Source organism: Gallus gallus, chromosome 1 (assembly GCF_016699485.2).
Source record: "Gallus gallus isolate bGalGal1 chromosome 1, bGalGal1.mat.broiler.GRCg7b, whole genome shotgun sequence".
Lineage (NCBI taxonomy): Eukaryota > Metazoa > Chordata > Aves > Galliformes > Phasianidae > Gallus > Gallus gallus.
The window spans coordinates 63148027-63168754 of record NC_052532.1 but is presented as its reverse complement, the minus strand read 5'-3'; the positions used below and the strand labels follow the sequence as shown (position 1 = coordinate 63168754).

At 40.5% G+C, this 20728-nt stretch overlaps 1 protein-coding gene and 2 long non-coding RNA genes across 5 annotated transcripts in view; 2 read left to right on the top strand and 1 right to left on the bottom strand.

The window, feature by feature from the left end:
* Nucleotides 1–22: 22 nt before the first annotated feature.
* On the top strand, nucleotides 23–1622 carry LOC107054199. Its single transcript, XR_001468238.4, has 2 exons — nucleotides 23–320; nucleotides 1198–1622. It is a non-coding gene; the product is annotated as an uncharacterized LOC107054199 (long non-coding RNA).
* On the bottom strand, nucleotides 1623–10757 carry STRAP (serine/threonine kinase receptor associated protein). Its single transcript, NM_001006247.3, has 10 exons — nucleotides 10539–10757; nucleotides 9251–9386; nucleotides 8429–8510; nucleotides 8102–8174; nucleotides 7438–7534; nucleotides 4982–5119; nucleotides 4307–4443; nucleotides 3477–3626; nucleotides 2842–2907; nucleotides 1623–2545 (listed from the first exon to the last, which is right to left on the bottom strand). The coding sequence occupies exons 1-10, from the start codon at nucleotides 10648–10650 to the stop codon at nucleotides 2484–2486; spliced, it is 1053 nt and encodes a 350-aa protein (NP_001006247.2). The 5' UTR covers nucleotides 10651–10757; the 3' UTR covers nucleotides 1623–2483.
* LOC121108252 overlaps nucleotides 10753–20728 on the top strand; it is a 26696-nt gene continuing 16720 nt past the window's right edge. For 2 of the 3 annotated variants that reach the window (XR_006932292.1, XR_005842651.2), the window contains exon 1: nucleotides 10775–10820. This is a non-coding gene — a long non-coding RNA (uncharacterized LOC121108252). Of the gene's footprint in view, nucleotides 10821–11126; nucleotides 11159–20728 lie in introns of all 3 variants that reach the window. The other variant, XR_006932290.1, reaches the window with a different exon arrangement.

The following is a 20728-nucleotide window of genomic DNA, read 5'->3' as shown; positions in this document are numbered from 1 at the left end:
AGAAACAGGCAGCGCCGGTCCCGCCCCGCGCTGGCAGGAAGACGCGCCGGCAGCGGAGCGCGCACCGGCTGCTGTGCCCAAAGGAAAGAGCTGTCCCGAAGAGGCACCGGCACAACAAGCGAGGGCAAAAAGCAAAGGCGCGGAGGCGGGACATGCGGATGCCAGGTGCTCCTCAACCCACGCGGCCGCTTCGACTTTTTTGAGAGGGACAGGCAGACGCCATCCCGCTGCCCCGCCTCGGGAGCGCCAGCACGGAGCGCAGGTCGGCCGCCGCGCTGCTGAGGTCAAAGAGCTCTTCAGGCTCCTGTAACGCTGACAGAGTAAGGTCGCTAAATACTTTGTACAGCTTTCTAGTAACATCAGCAAAATCATAGAATCCTTAGAGTTGGAAGAGAGACCTCTGAAGGCCACCTAGTCCAACTCCCCTGCAATGAGCAGACACCACAGCTAGGTCAGGCTGCCCAGGGCCTGACCCAGCCTTGCCTTGAAAAACTTCAGGGACAGGGAACCAACATCACTAGGCAGCCTATTCCAGTTCCTCCCCACCCCCTCTATAAAATATTCTTCTCTTGTATCTAACCTAAATCTACCCTCTTCGAGCTTGAAACCACTTCCCCTTGTTCTATCGCCACAGACCCTGCTAAAGTCTGTCCCCTTCTTTCCTGTGGCTCCCCTTTAGGTACTGAAAGGCCACTATCAGGTCACCTTGCAGCCTTCTCTTCTCCAGGCTGAACAGCTCCAGCCCTACTCATTAACTTCTAGCGTGAAAACCACAAACTCACAACAGCATCTGGGAAAGCAGTAAAGGGCCACAGCACTTATGTTTGGAATGTTAGTAGAGCATTATCTATGAAATGCTCAGCAGTCTGCTTAACATACAGCACAAGTAGTTTCATTGGGGCAGGGAGAAAGGGGGGGGGGGGGGGCAGATGTTCTGGTTTTAAATTATTCAGCTGGTAAAGTAAGCCTCTAGGTTGAAGTATGATATTTAGAATCCTTGTAAGCCTTAACAATAACTGAAATGAACTATCAGCAGTAAGTGAGAGGGGCACTTGTTTTCAGGTCAAAACTTGAATACTGAAAAACTTGAATTACTGAATTGATAATTTTTAATGATACCACTGTGTACCAAAAAACCAAGACTAATTTTAACCTCCTTTATTTTCCTTGTTTACTCTGTTCCTCCCCCTTCGACAGAATACATTAAGGCTGGAAGCAACCTCCAGAGACAGAGTCCAAGCCCCCTACTCAGGCAGGTGCAGCTGCAGCAGGTTCCCCAGAGCCATGTCCAGTTGGGCGCTGAACATCTTCAATACTGAAGCCTCTACAGCCTTTCCAGGCAATTTCTTCCAGCATTTGACTGCCCTCACTGACAAAGTGTTTTCTAATGCTTAGACAGAATTACCTCTGTTTCAAAATACACTCAGGTTTTCAAATGTTAAGCTTCAGTTTTCTTCTAACATTACTGGATGCCATTGGGGAAAGAATCAGAAGATTAAGGACAAGTCTCAACATGAAAAAACAGGAAAGTATATGAACATGTTTATGTAATGTTTTTCCTTTTCAAAAAGAGTAACTTATGCAACTTTCAGCATTAACATTAAAGGAAGTGACAAGCAGAAGAATGGCAATATTTTCTTTAATGATGAAAGTATGGGTTTTGACCTTGAGAGTGTAACTTTTTTTATCCAGTCTAGAGAACTAAACCCAAGATTTTTTTACAAACTCAGCCAACCTCTGATATTTTCATGTACAACCACGTATTTCAGTCAGTACATTTAGTTTAGGAGTTCTCAATGCTTTTGATTTAGAGACTCACTTTTACATTCAAAAGTTAAAGAATAAAATGATGCAAGGCTTACGTATCAAGAAACTTGCCACTCTCTGGACCAAACGCTAAAACATTCTTATTGCTTTCCCTCTGTATAGTACAAAAACAGATGCTAGAAAGTATTATACCATTAACTTGGCTGCTTTTCCACTCCATGAACCCAATGCTAAACAGTAAAGCTAGGAGTTTTGAGAGGCATTTTATTTAGACAACTGAAAACAGTTAAACATTCAGAAGCAGTGTACAATGAAACAAAAACTGAATACTTTTAGTACATAATCCCCTTTTCAACTAAAGCCAAATCTTCCAACTTTAAAGGAAAAAAAAAAGGGTAAAAGCCATATTTTTTTTCTGTAATAAAGAAAACACACTACAATGAGTCTAATTGAAATTGGAGAGACTGGATCTTGGCTTGCACACTTCTTTCAAAAGACAGTAGGCAGTTATGCTAAAAAGATAGCAAAACTCTACTACTTGTCTTTTTTGGATACTCAGTTCTCTTACAGACAACACCTAGCCAGTTCCACTGCATTCTCATCAATTACTGCCCATCTTTGCCTTACGTAGAGAGTGCACTCTGGAAGGCTGCTGTTTATCACTGCTCACTTGATTTAGTCTTGTATGTCCATACGTTGCATAACAGTTGAGATAATCACGCCTTGACTTCAGGAGTTGAGCTGTACACTGAATCTGAGTTTTCAGAGGCAACTTCTTCTGCAGTTAAAGAAAGAAAATCAATTTACATATATAAACCAAAGAATGCTGCAGTGATGTCTTAAAGACCAATTTAGTTTTCTTTTTCACTTACCCAATTCAGGTTTTTCTACCATATCTGTTAAGTTTGCAAGATCACACAGCTCTAGTCACTATTTTGACACTTAACATACAGTTTTCTAGAAAAACATGCTCAAAGATCTTTTGAGAGGAGTGAAAAATGCCAGAAGGTACTTGGAAAAAAGTTAACTCTTCCCTACTAAAGTAGTCTTAAAGTTGGCAGTTCAATGTATTACCTATTTCCTCCTCTGCAGTTCCTGGAAGGGTGGTCCTTGCTTTTGCTGCTTCTGCATTCTCCTCTTCTGTAGAGAGGAGAAAAAAAATGGTTAGTGCCTTCACTTCCACTCAACCCAGAGTGAAAAGTGGGTTTCATTCTGAAAACCCAGAAAAAAAAAAAAAAGATTCCCCACTTATGTAGTGTTGAGGAGATAGAGCAGGATAAGCAATTCCATCAATTGTTACTTGTTTGCAGTTTTCTAAGCACTGTCTGGCCAAGCTCCCTCCCCCCCCAGAACACTAAAGTACAGAGAAAGCTTATATACCACCTCCCTCCCCTTCTACGGATTCTTATCCTAAGTATTCACAAAATTATTTCATACCTCTTGCTCTGTAACATGAAGATTTGAGGCTATACAAGTAATTTGATACAAAGTGCCTATATTCATTAAGCTCACATTTAAATTGCTTAAATGACAGCTACAGAAGTAAAACTTTAAACCCAACAGATTTGAGTGGCTATGAAGATGCCAAATGACAGCAGAGATACCATAACAAATTCAGATGATGTTTGCAATTTATATTACTACTAAGATTTCTGAATGAAGCAGCCAAGTAACACCAGGAAAAGGAAAACAAAAACACACACACTTACCAGGAACTACACACTTCCAAAGACCATAGGTTTTCCCTACTGTTGTCTGCCACAGCCTTAACGTACCATCCTCTGAGCCACTGGCATATAACTCCCCGTCAGGGCTAAATCTCACACAGTGAATTGGACCAAAGTGCCCTTTGTAAGATTCTATAAGAGAATGTTTGAAATTATTGGCCTCAATACTTCAGGCAACAGCAGAAATAAGTGAGTAAAAACTGATTAGAAGGAGAAACAAAATATGGATAGAGGGAACTTCTCCAGTACTTTATTTTTGATACAACATTTCTAATAATTAGTATCCCCACAACATAAAGTGTTAATGTTACCTGAATTAAATGCAAGAATACAGGCATTTAATTATTATAGGCAAAATTACAAAAAAGCCAACATTCTTCAATCACTTACTACACATACATCTACATAATCTTAAATGAAGATAGGAGCAACAGATGAAAGTACACCTTAAAATAAATTGTATATGGCCAGCATTAAAACAATTCAGTAACTGTGACTCATTAGACATAATGAATGCTACAGTATGACATTTAAGCTAACATATAGTTTGCTATTGCAGCAGTATGGGATGACTCAACTTTTTTTTTTCCTAATAGCTACAGAGCTGTTTAGCAGAGACTTTAATTAGACCTACAAGAGTAACATTAGGTATACTAACAAAGGACAAAGCCTCTTAACTGACTACTTACCTTACATTATCTTGTAGTCAAATAAGTTTGTAGCACAGCATGCTCTGCAAGTTTAATTCATTAGCCACTACGTCATTTAACTAATACTTAGAACTTGTTTTTTAGTATTGAAGTCAAACATACCTAGTTCTTCTCCTGTGTTATAGTCATATTTATAGAGTTTAAAATCTTCACCACCTGCAACCAAACATTCTTTCTCTGGGTGAAGGGATGCAGAATTGATTGTAGCAGGTGCTTCAAATGATTTAATCTGCTCTAGACTGAGGGAGGAGAAAGAAAAAAAAACAGTTACTTTAAAAAAGGTCCTGAAAGCAAAGGAACTGCTATTCTACAAATCACAGCTGCTTTTAAGAAAAACAGAAGACACATGCAGTTTCCAAAACAAGTTTTAACACTGGCAAGTCAAGCTCATAACGTTTAGAAACAACAAGTTCAGAATAAGCAAAACACACAGAGTAAGTTCACACATTTCAAACTACTTTCTGGTACATATTTATGAATGCAACTTGCTTTAAAACATCATAGAAATTGAATAAATTAGTTCTCTTAAAGCACTAAATTGGACTCTGGATGAAAATCTTATTTAATATCCATTACAGTCTACCATCTTGCAGACAGTCAGGGACCACTATTTTAGAAAAGGAAAGTCGTTTCGGACTTTGCCTTTGACAACACGGTAGGCAAAGATATCAACTGACATCGGTTCTAACAGCTTCATGATCTTGGCCTTGTACTATCAGTTTTACTCACAATGAAACCTATAACTCAAGTCAAAAAGATTCTGTGTTTTGGACTCACGTTTCCGCGCTATGAAAAGCAATAGTCTTCCCATAGGTTATCACAAGTATTTGCCCTTCTGGAACATACTCCATGCTGCTCACAGACATAGCAACATTTAGTGCCTTCACTTCAGTCATGGTACTCCTGTCCCAGAGGCTTAGGAAAAAAAAAAAAATCAGAAAGAAAAAAGACTCTCAGATCAATTCAACAAATCAGTTTCCACCTCCACCTGTGGTGTGCTGTGGTTGTGAAAAGCCATCTAGTGAAGAACATTCCACAGGCACTTCAGATTTTCAGCAGCATTCTTTGCTTTGCCTAGCTTTACTTACATGAGAATTAAGGTGAGCTTACATTAAAATACTGCTACTTTTAAAACTTAATAACAACATTAAACAGTATGCATACTGTTTTACTGTTTAACTACTCAAGGATTCTCTTAAAAGACTAAAAGCCTTATTGCATGTCTCCTGAACAATACAGCATTCTAGAAGCAAAGCTTTAAGACTGCATTCTGCCTTTTTAACTCAAAACACAGAGATATAATACTAATTTAAGAAACTAATAGACTCATTTAATATAATTTAGCATTTTGCCTAGGCAGGCAGGAAATATCTACACAGAAATCAAATTAAGTTGCAACAAACTGTTTTATACAACATCCTGGTCACCAAATTGGAGAAAAATGGATTTGAGGGATGGACCACTCACTAGATAAGGAATTGGTTGGACGGTTGCACTCAGAGTTGCAGTCAACTGCTCAGCATCCAAGCGGAGACCAGTGATGAGTGGCATTCCTCGGGGACTGGTACTATTTAATATCTTTGTAGGTGACATGGATAGTGGGATTGAGTGCACCCTCAGCAACTTTGCAGATATCACTAAGCTGAGCAGTGCAGTTGACACACTAGAGAGAAGGGCTGCCATCCAGAGGGATGCATCTCAAGCCAGACAGGCTTGAGAGGTGGGCCCACGCTAACCTCATGAAGTTCAAGAAGGCCAAATGGAAGCTCCTGTTCTGGGGCAATCTTAAGCACAGACACAGGTTGAGCAGATAATAGCTTGAGAACAGGCCTGAGGAGAAGGTTTTGGAAGTGTCATATAATGAAACTCACCACAAGCCAACAATGCGTGCTTGCAGCCCACAAGGCCAACTGTATCCTAGGTTGCATTAAGAGAAGCATGACCAGCAGGTCAAGGGAGGTGATTCTGCCCCTCTACTCTGCCCTCATGAGACCCCACCTGGAGTACTGCGTCCAGTTCCAGGACCTCCAACACAAGAAGAACATCAAGATCTTGGAGCAGGTCCAGAGGAGGGCCACCAAGGTAATCAGAGGGCTACAGCACTTCCCCTATGGGAACATGCTGAGAGAGCTGGGGCTCTTCAGCTTGGAGAAGAGAATGCTCTAGAGAACCTTACAGCAGCATTCCAGTACCTGAAGGGGCTGACAGGAAAGCTGGAGAGGGACTTTTTAGAAGGGCATGCAGCAACAGGACGAGGGGAAATTGTTTTAAACTGGAAGAGGATAGATTCAGACTAGACATTAGGAAGAAATTCTTTAGTGTGAGGGCACTGAGACACTGGAACTGGCTACCCAGTGAGGCTGTGGATGTTCCTACTCTAGAAAGATTCAAGGCCAGGCTGGATGGGGCTTTGAGCAACCTGGTCTAAGGGGAGGTATCCCTGACTACAGCAAGGGAGTTGGAACTAGATGATCTTAATGGTGCCTTCCAAACCAAACCATTTTATGATTCAATGAAATAAGAAACTTAAGTTAACTGAATGCTGTATTTCTATTTCTAGAATTCAGAAGAAAAAAAGAAGACAAGTCTCTTGCCTATCTCGAATGAGAAAACTGAAAAGAATTGGAAGCAAAATAGAAACAAGGAGACTGCAACTGTGATTTCACCCTATCCACTGTCCTTCCGTAAAGCAGAAAGCCACTATTACTCTATGCCATAAATATAAGACTAATGAGACAAGTAGGCATGAGATGATGCTGATTGTATCAACCAGAAAGCTGTGGAAGCAGCAAGGCATATCTTCCGTCTTTTTTGGTCAGCATAGTTTGAGGAAGGATCTTTGTCATTTCATATCCCCAGCAGCCAAGTCTGTCTAGACTTTAGCCCACCTACATTTAACTGGATGATCTATCTTATAAAACCACAAAAGCTTTCTCAACTTAACAGCACAGTAGAGAAAGACAGCTATGACTATTAAGAGTGCACTGTCTCCAGAGAGGCTTCTCTGCCTTATATCCCTGCCCTCACCTTGTTTATGGTGCAAATCAGAATTACTACCAAAAATTACATCTCCAACAACATAAAAAACTGGATTACATGCACCATATGCTAATCTGGAATCAAACAGCCTGTGCTACTATTTCCTAGGGAAATAATGATCTTCTGACAGAAATTGTACACAATAAATAAGAGTGAGCTTCTTAGAAAACTAGAAGTTATTTTTTTTTTCTTACCGGACAGTTTTATCATCAGCTGAAAGAATCTGTTTATCATCACTGCTCCATAAAGCCTTTTTAATACCAGAAGTATGCCCACTGACAACATCAGGTTCTTAAAATAAGAACAAGTATTTCAGTACACATAAGAACATGAATTAACATCATGCAGTAGTTTGGGAACTCTGATAATCTACATGGATTTCTATTTACTACAAACTGCAAAATTACTTCAAACACTACTGCCTTTATTTACAGATTTCAATCTAGGAATCTATCCTATTGTCTAAACTTAAAGAGCTTCACTAAGTTAACCAATATTAATTAGCTCTGTATAGGTTTTCAGCAGTTCATTAGTAATAGAAATTTAAGCACACTTAAATATGAAGAGACTTTTCCCTTTCAGGTAGTGTAATTTCACTTAGACCTACTCATAGTAAGTCCCTGTTGAAATAAAACATGCTAACCCTCCAACCCTTCACAGATAAGCTCTATTTCACTTCAAACACTAACACAATTTGATTTAGTATAGAAAACTGTTATAGACGCATTCTTTGTAGAACAAGCCTCAAGTGTGTCTTTTGTGATTCACAACGAAGTTCAGAATTCATATTTAGTTCACACACAAGAAAAATCAACAGAACAGAAAATCAACAGTAACCAATTCTAAGTGCAGACTCACCTGCTTCCGGCTTGCTTAAATCATAGATACGCAACAATTTATCTTGTCCACCTGTTAACAGATAATTGCTATCCTGAAACAGAAGTTATAAAGGGTCAACTCTATTTTGAATTGAAATATCAGCCTTCATCCATAAGCCATAAAATATCAGTTATCTGTCTCAGACAGTTTCTAAAACGTTTTATTACAACTTGCTGTTTGTAAGATCAAAGCTTAAATATATGCTAAATTACTCGTCTGCCAACATACATATAAAAAAGTAGCAAATAACAAAATATACTGAAGTCCTTACCTCTCTGGTGAATATACTATAAAGATTTTTCATACCTGTGTAAAATCCACACTTTTGACAATGTGTTTGTGAGCCAATGTGATTAGTTCATCTCCCGACACAGCATCCCACACTTTGCTAAATTGCAAGAGAAAACACATACATTTCAGTAGCTCCAGGACAAATCTGAACAGACAAATTAAGTTGTCCCTCCTAGCCTATCCTACATAATCATTCCTGACATTATCATAACATTTGTAATCATAAGTGCTACATTCTAATGAACTACAGACATATAAGTATACCTCATACTCTTTTACAGAAGTACTTTTTGTTACTATCCCACCATTTTCTTTCACTCACTTCTTTATGGTAAACATTTTAGATTTAAAACAAAGGCAGCTCTTCTCTGCAATGTTTATAGACTGAATTATAATAACTGGATTTGAATTGTCAAATATATTCATGTACACTGCAAACTGTTCAAACGAGCAAAACAATAAAAGAAATGATTCACTAATATTTCTGCATGTCTTCTAATAAAAAGTGCCTGACTGGTACACAAAATGAAGATCACTCTTGCCACTCTGGTGTAACTACAGTACTAAAGTCTTGAACTGCACAGCGTTGTTTATTCTAGCAAACCAGTACAGTAATTAAGTATATTTGTCAATAAGCAACCATAGTTGCTCAGTAAGAAAGAGTTATCTGTAGCTGCTCATAAAAATCTTAAATTCTAGGCTGTAATATAGTTATAAGGTAACAATTTACTTAATAATAATAAAAAAAACCAAACACAGCAACTTACTACAGCCATATAAAAAAAAAGGCTATTACTGAAATCAAAATAAATACTTCAAAAGAAGATAATCACTTACGCTGTAAAATCTGCAGCTGCCGTGGCTGCTTTAGTGGCATCTTTGTTCAAAGTAGCACCCCAGACAGCACCTTTATGACCTAGGAACGTGCCAATCCAGTCTCCTGTGTCACCCTGACGTAGCATAGGCTTTCCATCTTCAGAAAAACAAAACCAATATTCAGACAACATAACAAAAAAGGAAGCTGTTTTAGGAAATGATTCCCTTGCATCAACATGCAACAAAAATTAAACTGCCACCAGACTGGCCTCCCTTAATGGAAATACCATATGCACTATGAAGCTATTCTTTGTAAAACAGTTTAGCTGAAGGACTGAAATATACAGTTGCACCTCTTGCATGCATCTAAAGCCACAGATACTGAAATACTATTCCAAATGAAATTCAAGTTTTCTTTTGGTTTTGTTTCTACAATGGAAAAGAGGGCCTGTTGTTGTTTGTTGCTTTTTTTTTTTTTTAATATAGCCAAGTCTTCCTTGGGCAGGTCAGTTCCATTGATTTTGGAACAATATTTCCATACTAACAGCACACAAAAAGGAGTCTGGGCTTTATAATGAGAGATGTTTAACACACTAAGAGAGATGCTGTAAAAATGAAATAGAAAGCCTTAACTGTGATTGTTTTTTGCTAGGAGGCTATGAGATATAGTTCACACAAAGAAACAAAGCTGAACATGAAGTCCTTGGAGACGGTGAAGAATGTTCTTTTAAACTTGTGAACACGTGAAGATTAACTCATACGCATATGAACGAAAATGCCACTCTTATAAATGAGCAGAAGAGAGCTCTCATGGGAAAGGAAGCAGAAATCACTGCTCTGCAATCAGCTGCCTCGGTTGAAAAGGAGCTGTTTTTAAAGCGTGTACACGATATGTATGCAAGAGACAGTTAAAGCGACTTTAAGATAACGATTTTCAAGCCTTTCCTTCACAAGTGGGATTCAACCTGAATGAATGGGAGCCCTAACCCCCTGCGAGCTAAAACCCTGCAAAAACAGCCTCCAACCGGTTCCCTTTTCCATCTGGCCACGCTGGAAACAGGTATTATTTTAATAGCACCAACGCCCCGCTGGACGCTCGCCTCAACCCTCCTTCCCCGCTCTCCCCATCTCAAATCTTTCAAAAAGGTGGCTGCGGCCGCAGTCACGCGTAACCCGCGAACAGCGGCCCGCAGAGCCGCCCGCTCCCCACATAGCCCCAGGGCGGAGCAGGCCCAGTGACTGCATCCCTTGGAAAGGGTCCACGAGGCAAGCGCGGCCGCCCAGCCCTCGCCCCCTCAGCCGCACTCACCCTTGCAGGCGCTGATAAGGAAGTAGCCGTAGGGGGTGACTCCGCTGAAGGCCAGGTCCACCACGGGCCGCGTGTGCCCGGAGCACGTCAGCGGGGTCTGCCTCATGGCCATGGCGGCGGCTGAGCTCGGGACGCGCAGGGAGCTGGGCAGGGACGCGGCTATCCTCCAGCCGGGTAGGAAACGGCGACCGCGGTGTTGGCGGCAACGGCGGAAATGACAGCAGCGGAAGCGCTCCGGAGCGGAAGCTACGTCAGCGAGCGGGTGCGGAAGCGGAAGTGCTGGTAGGCGTTACGTGCGGGCGCAGCGTGTTCTGAGGGATTAAGCGGGCAGGTGCCGGCAGGGCGTGTTGGTGGCGCATCGCCCCCTGCTTCTGCGATCTGCTTCCTGAAGTTATAGCGCTGCGCTGAGCTAGTTAGTGCTGGGGTGTTCAAAGTGGAAACTACTCTGGAATGGTTCACAGCGCGGCCCGGTCTTGTACTTGTTTGTTTTTTTAATAGTTGGGGCGGTGCTGCGCCCCTATTCGTTTGCCCGGCTCTTTTCCAGTCAGTTCTCTGTGACTCTGAAGGGTGTTCCTCTTCTCCCTGCAGGCTCCCACGCCAGCAGCATCCTACTAAAAAAGGTAGATAATCCTACCAAAAGCAAGCAGGACTGTTTCAAACGAAGTTTGAGATAACTTCAGTTAACCGCTGCTGTTCTTTAAAGCATAGGCACCCTATTTCTCTCTGACCGCCAGATGCACTGTTTGTAATCTCTGACTTGTAATATTACAAAAATGAACCAGATTTTGTAGTTTCATTACCAATTGTTTGCAAAATCACAGAATCCTAAAGGTGGGAAAAAGCCTCTAAGATCATCTAGTCCACCCATCAAGCCATCACCACCATGCCCACTAACCATGTCCCTCAGTGCCACATGAATGCGTTTCTTAACACTGTCAGGGATGGTGACTCCAACACTTCCCTGATCAGTCTGTGCCAATGCCTCACCATGTTTTGAGAAGAATTTTTTTCCGAGTCATAGAATCTCAAGGTTGGAAAGGACCTATAAGATTATCTAGTCCAACTGTCCAACCATTACCATTACACATTAACATACTACAAGCCACTAAACCATATCTCGTAGCTCCTCATCCAGACGCCTCTTGAACACTGTCAGGGACGGTGACTCCACCACCTCCCTGGGCAGCCATTTCAGCACCTGACCACTCTCTGAGAGAAAAAGTTTTTCCTGATGTCTAATCTAAATCTCCCCTGGTACAACTTGTGGCCATTTCCTCAGGTCTTGTTTGTTGCCTGGGAGAAGAGGCCAAACCCCTCCTCATCACAACCTCCCTTCAGAAAGTTGTAGAGTGCAATGAGGTCTCCCCTGAGCCTCCTCTTCTCCAGACTGAACAATCCCAGCTCCTTCAGCCACCTCCCATAAAGCCTGTGCTCCAGACCCCTCACCAGTTTCATTGCCCTTCTCTGGACACATTCCAGGGCCTCAATGTCTTTCTTGTAGTGAGGGACCCAAAACTGAACGCAATACTCAAGGTGCAGCCTCACCAGTGCTGAGTCCAGGGGGACGATTACCTCCCTGCTCCTGCTGGCCACACTATTTCTAATGCAGGCCAGGATGCCGTTGGCCCTCTTGGCCACCTGGGCACACTGTCGGCTCATATTCAGCCACGCATTAGCCAACACCCTCAGGCCCCTTTCTTCTTCACAGTCATCCAGCCTCTCATCCTCGAGCCTGTAGCGCTGCATGGGGTTATTGTGGCCGAAGTGCAGGACCCGGCACTTGGCCTTGTTGAACCTCATCCCATTCACCTTGCCCCAGTGATCCAGTTTATCTAGATCTCTCTGAAGAGCATCCCTACCCTCAGGCAGGTCGACACTACCTCCCAACTTGTTATAATCTGCAAACATACTGACAGTGCACTCAATCCCTTCATCTAGGTCATCAATAAAGATATTAAACAAGATGGGCCCCAGTACCAGCCCTGGGGGAAACCACTTGAAATGGATCACCAGCTGGACTTAACTCCATTAACCACTACCTGTTGGGCACGGCCCTCTAGCCAGTTCCTTACCCAAAGAAGGGTATACCTGTCCAGGCCACGGGCAGCCGGTTTCCTCAGGAGAATACTGTGAGAGACCATGTCAAAGGCTTTGCTGAAGTCTGGTTAATATCCAAGCTGAACCTCCCCTGGTACAACTTAAGACCATTACCTCTCTTTGCTAGTTGCCTGGGAAAAGAGGCCACTCATCACCTTGCTAAAACCTCCATCCAGTGAGTTGTAGAGAGTAAAAAGGTCTCCCCTGAGTAATCCCAGTTCTCTCAGCTGCTTTTTATAACACTTGTGCAAGACCTTACACTTGACTTTGTTGAACTTGAGGTTCTCTCGGTCCCACTGCTCATGCCTCTCTATGGCAATCCTGTCCCTCAGGTTTGTTACCACAGCACACTGCTTGTTGTCATCTGCAAACTTGCTGAGGGTACACTCAATCCCACCACTGATGTCATTGGCAAACACGTTGAAGAGCATCAGTCTCAGTACTGACCCTTGCAGGACATTACTCATCACTGATCTCCATCTGAACACTGAACCACTGACCACTACTGTCTGGGTACTATCTCACAACCAGTTCCTCTTCCATCGAACAGTCTGCCCATCAAATCCATATCTTCCCAGTTTGGAGAGAATATTATGGGGGACCATGTCAAAGGCCTTACTGAAGTCCGATTATGTATGATTAAGTCCAAATAGATTATCCTTGCCTCTTAGCTCCATTGTAACACTTCCATTTAGGTATGTTTATTCCCTACAGTGTGATAATCTTTGATTTAGAAATAGATTAATTCTGTGCACTCAGTCTAGACATCTTTTAATACAGAGATTGTAAGAGAAACCACAAAGTGTAAAACAGGCACTCGGGTCTTCAGCGAAGTCTAGAGATAGTATTGGGAAAAGAAGGAAAGGTGTTAAAAGTAGTTATTTACAAATGAGAGCCTCACAAGCTTAAAATAAAAATAGTAAGATTTTGTTTTGTTTGTTTTGGTTTTAGTCAAGGTTATTATGTATCAGACAGCAGGAAAGTAAGGAAAAAAAATCGTTCAAAAATTTTTATTCAGAGTTTCATATTTATCTGTTCATTATCCACACAATTATTCTATAGAGTTAAATAAATATTCGTTAACTCCAGCTTGTCAGGAAGTAATCAGGGACTTGTAATCATATAGAGCAATTCATCTCATTACTGCATGGAATAACAAGTATGCCAATCATATGTTATAAAGCACCTGGGCATGACTCTCTGTCACTTGTGATTTATAGTACAGAGTATCTGCTTGATTAAAAACATCTTTCCGCAGACAGCAATTGAATTTTCTTAGAAATTGTTGCTGAACATGAATAAAGCTATCCTAGTGAAAGGCCATGTTTCTAGTGCTTTGATTAAAGCAGATCAAGCAGAGATTCAATCAAGGAGTGTTTAGTGTACATATTTACATTTCCAAAGATTCCTTTCTTCTCCTCTGCTAGATAACATTGTTGAAAATGCCTTCTCGTGCCACTGAGGGGAGCTCCTTACATATCTATTAGCACATTACCGTTCTAGCTGAGGGATTCTGCTCTGGGGCGACTTTTTGATAGTGATCTCAGCTTGTACAAGACTGCCTTATGGACGTAGCACTGAAGTTACTAGGTGCTTAGTTCTCTGCAGTGAATCAGCTCAACAGGTGAATGGAAAGCTACCAATGTCACAAGAGGCAGCAGCAGGGCAATCCCTTCGTTAGATGACCTTGAATCTGAATTATTCTAATAATCTGAAGATTCAGTGTAATGAGGAGGTGCACCAATGCTCTGCACCTCTGTTGAGTTTTCCTTTGGAGAAATGTTCCCTTTTAATTTGTACAGCTAAATTAGGAAGAAAAAAAGAAGAAGAAGAAGAAGAATAGCTGTTTGCTGAAGGATGATATGTTGCAGATGCTGTGAGCAGATATGAGAGCAACTGCAGAGCATGTGGTTGTGTTTTCACTGGGGAATAATTACAATTGAGAGCCAGCCTTAAGCAGTCAATTATCACTAAGTAACTGAATGAGAGAAGTAATCATATTTTACAAATAATGGAAAAAGTGTGCATCAAGGCAATGATTCTTTTATAGAACAGCCTTTCACAGCAGGTAACTGCATTATTTTTATAATTTCATGGACCTTATTTTAACACAGATCTGGAGAATGTGAGGACTGCATCTCAGAAACTCTTCTGTTGGGTGTACGACAGTATCTTTTGAGAATGTGAGCAGAGGCAAAAGGGACTAAACAGGGAAAAGAACTGGGGAGAAACTGAGGAGAACATAAAGAAGAATTTGAGAGACCAGCAAAATGATAAGTGGCTTTGTGTGAGACACATAGCACATAGAAACTGGATAGGAGGGAAAATGAGAGACTTAGCTCAGTGTCCAATTGTATGTCTCATGGTGGAGTTTGTACCTTTTTATCTCCATCTCTTACAGATAAGGTCGGATGTTAGATCATTTCTTTAATCGTCACCTGAATGTTAGAATATCAAAAGAATTCACTCTTCTGTGAAGAATTTTAGTCCTGACTTTGTCTGCTTGCAACTTAGACCCTCGGGAAACTTTCCATCTGACTGGAAGACAAAGATCTGGGACATTCAGAACATGCACCAACAATAGATTGACTAAGCCAATAAGGATTATGAAAAATGGTTTTATCTTTGCTGTAATAGCTTCTCTGATCCTCAGACTTCAGGTTCCATTCTGTCTTTTGATAGGAGAAAGATGATTGTGCTGGGCAAAAAGATAGGATAGCAATAAGAAAAAATGATGACAAACTTTAAGTGAAAACAGTGTTTTCACTGAAAAGCTAAGCCACTGCAAAAGTAAAAGCAGCAGTTGAACACATTATCCAGACAAAAACAAATCCAAGGAAAGGAAATGCTTCTTCAAATTCAGTACTAACCACATGCTCCCAAAACACAGAGTTCCTAAAGTTAACTCTCTGAAAATAAGGGAATGTATATACGCTTCTGGGGTTTAAGATGGAAGATGTGGAGTAAAGGCATAGCTGGAGAAACCTGGACGTTATCACCACGAGAAACTCACACAGAGCATAAGGTATAGTATGCCTGTGTTCTAAAATCATGTACTAGGATTGATTGTGTTCAATCAATTCATATAACAGTAGAGTTTTATGATAAGCTGATGAGTATGATATGGATTTTTAGAAGGAACAAATGCCAATGAACAGCTTTATAGAGACATGATGGGATGGAAGGGGGCAGATTATCTTGAAGTGTTAATAGGGGAGATGAGAAGGAGAAATGCAGAGGAAAGAGATAAACAAGTCTATTCCCATGCTTAGTTATTATAACTAACTGATGTATGGGTGTTATGGGTGCTAAGCTGCAGGTGAAATAAGCAATTTATATTTCATTTCTCAGCCAGCAGCTTTGCTCCCTAGGCAGTTTGAAGCATGACTGCATTAAAAAAGAGGAGACATAGTTATGAGTAACATAGTATTCTTTTCCTACCTCTTTTCAAGTCTCATATTGGAACCACTTGATAATTTGGGCTACATAAATAAGTATGCACTTCTGCGAAGGATTTAAATTCACAATGAAAGTGCATCAGATTAAAACAGCTTTGCTAAAAGAGAATTCAAATTGTATGGCAGTTGACTTACTTTCCAGGAAACAATTTAGCAAAATGCTTATTTTCTAGGTATTATCACATCTGTAATACTTCTCTCACTGTAAGAGCAGTAATATAGATTTTCAGGAATGAGCTCTAGCTGAACTAATTCATAATTTTAAGCTGCTTTGATGTTTTCACTTGGAAGATGTTCTTCATCATGGATGATATTTATGCTCATTGTTCTGAAAAGGTAAAGTAATTAAAACATCAACCTATAAAAATCAACAACAGCAGACAGACTTTATCTTGCTATCCTAGAAGTACTGAAGCTGACTGTACACAAACAAATCCGTGGCACTAAACAAGATCCTTCCGATGGTGCCAAGGGAACAGGTCAGTATCACTGCATGTCTGCTCTCATCACCTTTAGAAGTTGTGGAGATCAAGGGAGGTTCTTCAGAACTGGAAAAAGGAAAACAACACATCCAGCTTAAGGAAGGACAAGAGGAGGATCCACGGTCTGGACTTCATCTGTGTTCCTGGGAAGCTTGTAGGGCAATTTCTAGACCATGAAGAACAATCAGGAATAGTCAGCATGGGTTTACCAAGGACAAACAATGCCTGACCGACCATGTTGCCTGACTTTAGCAGGACTTTTGCTGTGTTCTTTCAGAGTATCCTTAAAGTCAAAATGATAAGACATAGGTGGATAGATGGGAGGAAAACTGACTGCAGTGCTGAGCTCAAGGAATGTTGTCACAAATTCCAACTGGCAACTGGTTACCTCAGGGATCAGTGTTGGGACCAATAGATGTCTTTTTTGACAACCTGGATGGCTGGGGAGAGTGCACTTTCAGCAAGTGTGTGAATGATCCCAAGTGGGACAGGGATAAAGCAGCCAATACCCCAGACATTTGCAAAGGGACCTTTACATCTGGCATTTTTCATGAAGTCCAACAAAGGCAGGTTCAGAGTCCTGCTTTTGCCACTCCGGATTTGTACTTTTGTAAAATATAAGGCAAATATGGAATATCTAATTGCTTTGTATAATAACCTATGAAAGGATGTAAAGAAGGCAGACCCAGACTTTTCTCAAAAGAGTACAGTGGAAAGAAGAAAAATAATGGACACAATTAGGAATATGGGAAATTCCAAACAGACATGAGCAAAATAAACATTTATCATAACAGTGATCAAATGCTAGAAAAGGTGTCCAGAGAGGTGATGGGATCTCCAGTCTTGGGGATACCCAAAACTTGTCTGTACAAGTCCCTGAGCAACCTGACCTACCTTGTCCCCGCTTTGAGTTCAAGGATGGACAAGATTACCCTTGGAGTTTCCTTTTAGCCTATATGATTTTATTTTGTTACTTATTTCCTTTGAATGATGACTTCTTACTCCTTCACTAGACATATTTGCTGTCAGCTTCTGAAGATGAGTTAGAACAGCTTTCCAAATTGTCTTCATGTTTAAGGCGAAACACTACGTCTGAAAGGGCTGACAGGTGCCACCTATGCATACTTTATATTCAAGCACTGACCTGATTCCTCCAAAGCATATCCTGCTTCACTGCTAAATTTTACAAGTCCTTCACCTTCATGCACAGGATGTCATCTAACTTATGATTTCTATGCATTAGTGAACCTTTATTTCAGACACGCAATGCTAACTGATGCAGAATGGCTATTACTCACTATCAAATTGGATCATTCAAAAGGCTTATACATCTGCTTCCTTTAGTCATACAACCAGACATGACAGTGAGAAGATCAGTGATACTCCTTAAGTGACCTCCATGCGCTTTAGTAATGCCAAGTTCGTTCAAAGAATGTTTCCAACACTGTCAAGATCTAGACCAAACAAAGAGAAAACAGTAGAATTTATTTCTGTAATTCATGGTAGCTGTCAAGGCCTTGACAGGGCAGGCAGTATGGAATTAAATTTATGTTGATATGTACTGAAAGTATTTTTATTTTCAGAGGTATAAGCTTTTCTGAATTCAACAGTTAGAAAAGAAAGGAGCTAAACTAGATAACATCAGGCAGGTTTTGCTGACAGCTCTTTTCTCAGACTTATTAGATAATTTTTTTTTGCATAGACAACAAATTCATACAATTTTCTCTGCCGTAAGGACATAAAAGAAAAGCAACTTTTAAACAAATATTATTACTGTGATGTGTCCTGTTTCAAAACAACTTATAGCTACATTTGTCTCTGGACTGAGTCCACCAATGTCATCAGTATTACATCATGGATTCATTTGGTTTGTGGTATTATGGTTGGAGTACCTACAGTTGTGGGGTTTTGTTTTCTTGCCAGGATCAAATCTGAAAAATATTAGTAGCATCGACAGTAGAAGAAAATGACAGTGCTTTTACAACTATGAGAGAAGCATGCCTGAGAGATTTGCAAAGGTTTTCATTTTATTGATATTTGTGGAAACAAAGATTACTGTCCCAGGATGCGTAATGGTAATATATTTCCAAGGAAATGAAAATATGTAACAGTGGAATGAGTCAAGAGGAAAGGAGGTACCATGATGATTCTTGAACAGAACTTTGCTTGCAAGGCTTGTATAAATAGTTGGAATTCCGTTAGTGAACATACTTGTCAGTTTTATTTCAGTGAGACTTTCAGGTCTGATCAGGCTAGGATTCCAAAGACTTCAATTATTTTGTTTGTTTGTTTGTTTTGTTTTTTGATGGTAACACAAGAAGAGATTGAGAAGTTAGAGGGAGGTATTAGCTGTCTTACAGACAATCCCAGGCTAGCCTGTAGTGGATCATCTGCAATCACTGTGGGGTGCTAAAACCAAGAATCCTATTTATATGTGAATGACCATGTACCATAGGTTTTGTTTAATATTAATGTGGAGGAAGTAGGTTTATAAGAAAAAGTAACTTAGATTTAGGCTAGAAATGGCTAGCTTTCAGACCAGATAAACAATGGAGTAAGAATGAATCTTTAGAAACCCATGTGTCTTGATTCTGAGTAAGACCATGATTTATGACTGAGTGTGAACCAGGAAGAAGTCCCAAGTTCCCAAGATAGCTAGATCTCTTCAGATCCATCCCTGGCCTTTGAAGTTTTATGTTAGAGTCTAACTCCAAGGAAATAAGTATAGGACCACAGACTCTGGAAATTCAGTATTTGGCTCTGAACACCAAAGGAGCTCACTGTAAAAGTATCTAAGCAAAGAGAGATAACCAGATATATGTCTAGCAGAGCAGCATTCTCTAGGAGTTCTTGTCATTTTTCCCTTGCTTTTAATCTAATCCCTTGACCTAATTATTATTATTATTATTAACTTGAGCTTGAGTTTTATAGACTTGGGTCGCTCCATCTTTGAAGGGGGGAGTAAATCAACAGAGAATAATGTATTCAGGCATCTCAGAGACATTCCCTGAGATGGCTGGGGCACTCTTTGTTTGTTGGAGTGTATAGAGCCAGTATGGAAATATCACCAAATATAGGCTTATGGGAAACTTTCATTTGTTACTTGCCAAGAAGAAACATCTTTGAAGAAGCTTGCCATTTTTCTTAGGAGGAATGGAACTAGTAACTCTATAGTTTGTAAAAACCCTTGAATGTTCTAATCACCCAAGGGTTTGTAGTTACAAACAAATTAAAGACAAAACCCTTGATCAAACTAGCAGATCTCGGAACTTCAGTCTATTTACATGGATAATGAATATAACTCATATGAATGTGGTATTATAATCAGTAACATGCGTCCAGTATATTACCTATTCAAGGCACTGAACAAATTGCCACGTGTGAATTAAGATATGGGAACACAATTTGAGGGTTAATAACTGGTATCCCACAGGAATAATATGAGTATCTTATCTTACTATAACATCTTAGTGTATCAGCCAATCAAAAAATATTTTTCCATTAAAAATCTGCTCTGCACCTGGAAATGTGCTGTTACTACAGTTGGCAAGAGCTGCAGAGATTTCCATCAGTAGACCATTAATCAAATCTGTGACAGTTTGAAAGATCAAATCTGCTATCTGTTAGTTTGTCATCTTAAAAATAAATAAATAAAAATAAACACACAAAACGAAACCCCCAAACACCCAAAAGTAACAGAAAGCTCTTTTGTGTGACAGCGTCACTGGAGAGACCAAAGGCAGGTAAATCCTCTCAGATGAATAAGTTGTCTTCTCCTTGTGAGAGTGAAAGTACATTGGTGGAAAAGCAGTAAGCTACGTGTTAGTACATTCATTTCATTCTAGTGAAAAACAGACTTATTCCACATATTCCATTAAACAACTGTCAAATCTCCATCTTATCTACCAGATCTCAAGCGCTTGCAGGCACTGCTGACTGCAGCTGAATATGAATTGGTTGTGTGAGAGTGGAATATTTTGCTCACATTGTTAACTGAAGTACCCCTTAAGGTTGCTTTGAGGCTCTCAGACTTCTGCCCTGTGTCTTTCGTTCACGTTTTGACCCCTCTCTTTGCTTTCTCTGTCATCTGTCTCTTCTGCCCCTTATCAGCTCTTCCATTAAAGTTACAGCTGATTTGCTTGACGTTGTTATC

Coding starts and splice junctions, on each gene's coding strand:
- STRAP (NM_001006247.3), bottom strand. CDS start 10,650: ATGGCCATGAGGCAGACCCCGCTGACGTGCTCCGGGCACACGCGGCCC. Junction 7,535..8,101: donor TTTAAGCAAGCCGGAAGCAG/GTGAGTCTGCAC, acceptor TCTTATTTTAAG/AACCTGATGTTGTCAGTGGG. Junction 5,120..7,437: donor GCTGATGATAAAACTGTCCG/GTAAGAAAAAAA, acceptor TTTTTTCCTAAG/CCTCTGGGACAGGAGTACCA.